General features: G+C 40.8%; 1 protein-coding gene across 1 annotated transcript; it reads left to right on the forward strand.

The window, feature by feature from the left end:
* Positions 1-5,765, forward strand: si:ch73-52e5.2 (protein THEM6). The gene is made up of 3 exons (XM_034182801.1): positions 1-91; positions 4,053-4,558; positions 4,636-5,765. The coding sequence occupies exons 2-3, from the start codon at positions 4,055-4,057 to the stop codon at positions 4,741-4,743; spliced, it is 612 nt and encodes a 203-aa protein (XP_034038692.1). The 5' UTR covers positions 1-91; positions 4,053-4,054; the 3' UTR covers positions 4,744-5,765.

The following is a 5,765-nucleotide window of genomic DNA, read 5'->3' on the forward strand; positions in this document are numbered from 1 at the left end:
GTTGTGTCGTCACACACCCGGAAATCGTGTCTTTATTCTACCGGCTTCTTGGAAGTTTCGTGGTACAGTAGCATCGTCTTCTGGAACCACGGTCAGTTTTTTTTTCTTTTTACCCTCATTTATTTATGCAGAATTTCTCCTAACAATATGTAAGTGTAGATTTGGTCGTTGGGGTTATAGTTACAGAGAGGCTACCCGCTCCGGAAAGCTAGCGGCTAAGCTAGTAGCATTTTGCATTCATTTAGCTTACAAGTCGTACCAAGGTTGAAGAATATAATTTCAGAAAAGATGTGTTACTGCAGACTGTCACCTTAGGTCTTTTTCACCATGCCCACAACCATGAAGCTAATGTGGTGTTTTATAGAATACGATTGTAACTGTGTTATTACCAAAGGTTTTTTGAAATCAGAGTCGGTTTGGTTCTTTGAAGAACCTCTTGTGGACAAGTCGATGTATTGCAGTGAAATCTCGATTCTTTTTCTCATCATTTTGAAAGTGACGTATTCTGTCGCACTTCCGCCATTCACGCGCTTAGCAACGCCAGCTGGCGTGACAACAATCGAGTTTAGTGCTCAGTTTAATTTGATGCGATCTTCTTACATGTTAGCCACTATGTTTGGGTGAATCCACTTAAAAAACTCAACCGAGATGGATAAACATACACATCATGCAAAAATGCCAGAATATGCGGTCAACATTTCGTTAATGGTATGTCTAAAAGTTGCCGCGGACTTTACACCGAGCGCCCTCTGGTGGCCATTTTTGGCCCATGAAAACATGGCCGAGCTCAATACAAATACATGTAATTTGGTCACTTTTCAAAGGGGTCAGACTCATCAGTAAAGTCAATTTAATCTGCAGTGGTTCATTTCAGCTCATCTTAGTGTATAAATCTTGTCGTTCCAGGCAATGAGAGCTATCAGCTGGCTGTTGGAAGCAAGTTAGAGACTAAACAAAACCATCTGATTTCAATAGACAATCATGCAGCCCGAGCTTGTTTTCATCGGGCGGCCAGTCGCCGAGGGAGGCACGAATTCTTGCCTTCGGATTGGCCACTTCGGCGGAAGTGACGCGGCTCCGCGGCAACCCATTATGATATAAATGTACTGATGCTCTTTGCCAAGGATAAGAAGTTTGTTAATGTTAAGAAGCTTAGATTTAGACACTAGTAATAGTAATAGCATAAACTGTTTTAAGATTGTCTACGAATTTGTTCCATTCGTTATATTCATTACTTTCATAAATACTTGGTGGGTCTGTGTGGTTGGAAAAAGTATTGGGATATTGAACATCTGGCCATTTTTCCATCATCCAGCTTCGAGTTTGTATGGACAAGACACCAGTCCTGCTTCTACTAATTTGGTCTTATACTCGAAGGCCATACCAAGGCCTTAAATACACAATTCAACACCAAATACACATTGTATCTCTATGGTATATCAAGGCGCCAGCCATTTGTTTTCATGCCAGTGAGTCACGTAACGCAGAAGAAAACCGTAATTGACGTTGCTGCAATCCATACAGTACAAGTAATATTGCAAGGGCATCTAAAAAGAAAAAATGGGATATCATAAAAAAACAATTGGCAGATCCTTTAGAAATTTAAAATTTTATGTTTCAAGTGTTTTTCAATTTTTATCATTGCAGCCTATCTTAAGTTTGAGTAACTATTTATGCAATATAAACTCCATGAATCTCTCAGCCTGGTTCAGTACACACATTCACAGTCATGGGTAAGACTGCTGACTTGACAGGACACTCATTGATTGTGGAGGGAAAGCTACATCAGGTCATTGATGAAAGGGCTGACTGCACAGTGCTGCATGTTCTTGGAAAGTTGACTGGAAGGGGAAACTGATAGGAAAATATGTACAAGCAACTGGGATGAAGCACAAGCATATTCTCAAGTAAAGCTGAATTCAGTCATGTTGAAACTTTCAATTCCACTTCTCAAATCCTTTCAATTTCAGAACCTTTCATTCTAGTTCCAGAATTGGAGCTGCCCCCAACTCTGAACAAACAAACACACGCACATGGATAACTAATACGGATATTAATAATGATTATAAATATAACCAACAACCAACCTTTGTATGTTATGCTGCTTTCACTTGGATTGGCAGTAGCCATATCCCACCGCTCAACATTTGCATAAAACAGACATCTTGTCTATTTTGGCCCTGCCTAACAGGTGGTATAGTGACTACTTGCCTCTTGTCTGTGTGATACACCCTGATTGAAAATGAATGGCAACTGGCTGCTTTGCCTCTGTCTCTTGTAGCATGACTAGGTGTGGTGGGGGTCCCAGCGATGCTTGACAGTAGGGCTAAAAGGATTAGTCGAGTAACTCGACTAATTCAATTACAAAAAATGATCGAAGCAAATTCTGTGCCTCGAAGCTTTGTTTAACGTTGTAGTACATGTCAGGCCTGTGTGTGGCGGTGTAATGTCCCCAGAAAAAAAACAGAAGAAGACTAGAGCATGCGCATAGGCTGTGTAAGTGCTAATCAATTTAGCACAAAAGCTACTTCCTTCCAATACGACACACAGAGTAAAATAAAGCCTTTTAGGAGAAAGAGGGTCCACGCTGATCATCTGAAATAGCTTACTGTGCATTTAAAGTGAAGCAGTGTGTTTCTGTTTTTTAAAAAAACAGTTTCCTTCGCTGGCTGCTCTCCGCTCTACATGGGGAGTGACTATTCATGTGGCGGCCTGCTGCTGTCTCTTTCTGCCCGGTGTGAGCGGCTCAGCACTCAGTTCACACCGGTTGAGTCACAGCTCCAGCCCAGGCCACACTAACAAACAGTCTCTGGAAGAATTCCACTCTTTCTTCTGTGTTTTGCACAGACTCGCACTGAGTGTTTCGCTTTTTAATTTTCGCTTTTGTGGGCAACACACAACGCTTCACAAACATGGAAACTTAAATAAAATAAAAAAAAAAAAAAACTGACTGCGAGGCTTGCATGTTCATCCTCCAGCTGAAATACATTGGCTGAATGGTAGAGAAAGGGGATTAAAAAAAATAATCATGCAGGGACCCAAGTCCACCAACCTTAAAAAACAAAAAAAACAAAACTTAAAAATAGTTACATTTTACAAGTTGAGGAAAACAAGAAACAGAAAGCCACATCCCATCACCATTTCAGCAAAATTTCAAGACTTTGGCCCGACTTTGGCTGAGCTCCTGACACCAGGAAATATCCAGAACTTGTAAAGATGTGAAAAAATAAATAATTACCCAGTAAACAGAAAGGGATAGACTAAATTTGACAATCTGCGTGATGGTGCAGTGACTTTGTGCCATTGCTTTGGGAGATCCCTGGACTGTTGATGTTGTTTAAAAATGCAAAAGTACTTTTTATCCGATTACTTGATTAATCGCCAGAATAACCGATAGAATACACAGTTACTAAAATAATGGATAGCTGCAGCCCTACTTGACAGCATAGTAAACACTGCAGTGAGACCACCCTCTGCTTGACAAACTAAGTAATTACACCATTTCGAAAAACGAAAGTATTTTTTTATGCATTGTTGATTCAGTAAAATAAAAGTTTTCATATCGATAAAAATAACGGCAATACTGACATGTTTAAAGGCTCATATTATCATCTGGTATTATCAGCTGTCTGATATATCGGTTGGGTTCTAATCACGATACATAGTTATGTCACTGCTCCCACTAGTTATGTCAAAAGTAATCATTTGACTGACATTGACTTTTTAAATGTGTGTGTGTGTGTGTGGGGGGGGGGGGGGGGGGGTGTTATAGTCTGGTGCTTCTCAGAGTACACAAAACTGAAAACCAAACCAACTCTTGCGTACATGTTACCTTACTGATCATTGACTTGATGTTTTTGTCAGAGGTGTAGCAGAAGAATCCAGCAGTGTGATCAAAAGTATGCATAAATTAAAGAACCAAACCTGCAGATGAAAAGAAATATTATAGTCAGCCATGATTTCAAGTAGTGGCCAATGTCAGGTTTTTTTCTCAAACAAGCTGCTGCTGTTAAAATGCAACGTTTTGTTTTTTGTTGTTTCCCCTCCCACAGAGATGCTGTTGATGCTGTTGCTGCTGGGTGCCCTCCTGCTCTTCTGCAATCTGGATGTGTGGTACTTCCTACGCGTGGCACATGTGTTTTTACAGGCATGGTTTCAACCACGAATATGCGACATTCTAGCTGAGCAAAGTATTGAGTGCAAGGTCCTTCCCAACGATTTGGACTACATGGGTCATATGAACAATTCCCGATACCTCAGGGAGTGCGACTTTGCTCGGTTCCACCATTACGTAAGAAGCGGCATTTTCATGGCGTCACACAAACTAGGGGCCAAAATGGTGGTAGGGGCATCCACCATCCGCTACCGGCGCTCTTTGGCCTTCCGTGAAGCTTTTGAGATTCGGACCAAAGTCCTGGGATGGGACGACAAGGCGTTTTACTTGGAGCAGCGCTTTGTCTCCAAGACAGACGGCTTTGTGTCTGCGATCATGCTGTGCAGGCAGAATGTGGTGCGCAGCAGCCCGGACAACATCATCGAGTCTGTCTGCAAGGAAAAGGTGAGCGTTATCAGGATGCGGAACGAAATGTTCCTTGTTGGTGTCGCCTGACATCAGCACTTTATTTTTCTGTGCAGGTTGAGTGCCCTGAATTCTCAGATGACCTCAAACACTGGATCAACTTTATTTCAGCCAACAGGCAGGCGCTGAGGGCAGAGAGTGGACTCGAAGACAAGAACAAGTAAATCACTTTCATCATGACTGTAAAGCATACACACCATCTGCAGCACAAGCACCCACAAACACATCAGCACACAGGAAAATATTCCGCTTGAATTATCGGTCTGTTTTAGTTCATTCCGTTGATAAACGTCAACATGTGTAAGATAGCTGAAACATAAAAGCACTATCGTGTACAGTATGTACTGTACAGGTTTTCATGCTTATTTAGAAGTTGACTGAATCGACTGGCTTAATAATTTTCACTTTCATTTAGCAAAATCCTTCCTTAAAAATAAGCATGTGGAACACAAGTTAACATTCCACTTACCGGGAAGCATGTTTTTAAAGTGTTTTTTTTTTTTTTGTGCCTGTTTCTCTTAATTGGTTGTAGTTTCTAGTTATAAGTAACAAATATAACTTCACAAAAATGTAGCTTTAATGAAATACTTGAATGACATATTCTTTGAGACTTTCCCCTCAGTATTTTGCACAAGGTGTTTGAGTCTGCAAATGGAAATTCTATTTATCTTGAAGGGAATATTTTATTGTTATAGGTGTCTGTGTAAGTTCACTGGGGTTTTGAAGGTGCATGAATTTAATGGACAGGCTGCTATATTGCTTCAAGAGAAACAAAATGCTGTTAGGAGGCTGGATGCAACATACTGTATGTATTATTCATTTGTTTGTGCTTTCAAGTGGATTACATGTTGGGCATTTCCATGCGGAGGTTTTCAATATTGTCCTTTCCTGCGCAGATAAGACATTTTTGAAAGTTAAGTCTCGGGGATGTGATTTAGTTGCAGAAGTCCAAGGAAAACCAAAGCCTTTGGCTGGTGGTCCGGGGCCGGCCTGGGGCTGTAGAAGCTGAAGGGTACTAAATGCTTTTAAATACATTCTCATGCATTTTAGAGCAATAAATTGAAGAAATTTCACAGACACTTGAGAAAAATTTGGGAAATACAACAGTCGGAGTATTTATTGTCAGTCACAAAGTTACACATCCTGACTGTCCAGTAATAATATAAATAGTCCCCAACAGTGGGCC

Source organism: Thalassophryne amazonica, chromosome 12 (assembly GCF_902500255.1).
Source record: "Thalassophryne amazonica chromosome 12, fThaAma1.1, whole genome shotgun sequence".
Classification (NCBI taxonomy): domain Eukaryota; kingdom Metazoa; phylum Chordata; class Actinopteri; order Batrachoidiformes; family Batrachoididae; genus Thalassophryne; species Thalassophryne amazonica.

Coding starts and splice junctions, on each gene's coding strand:
- si:ch73-52e5.2 (XM_034182801.1), top strand. CDS start 4,055: ATGCTGTTGATGCTGTTGCTGCTGGGTGCCCTCCTGCTCTTCTGCAAT. Junction 4,559..4,635: donor AGTCTGTCTGCAAGGAAAAG/GTGAGCGTTATC, acceptor TTTTCTGTGCAG/GTTGAGTGCCCTGAATTCTC.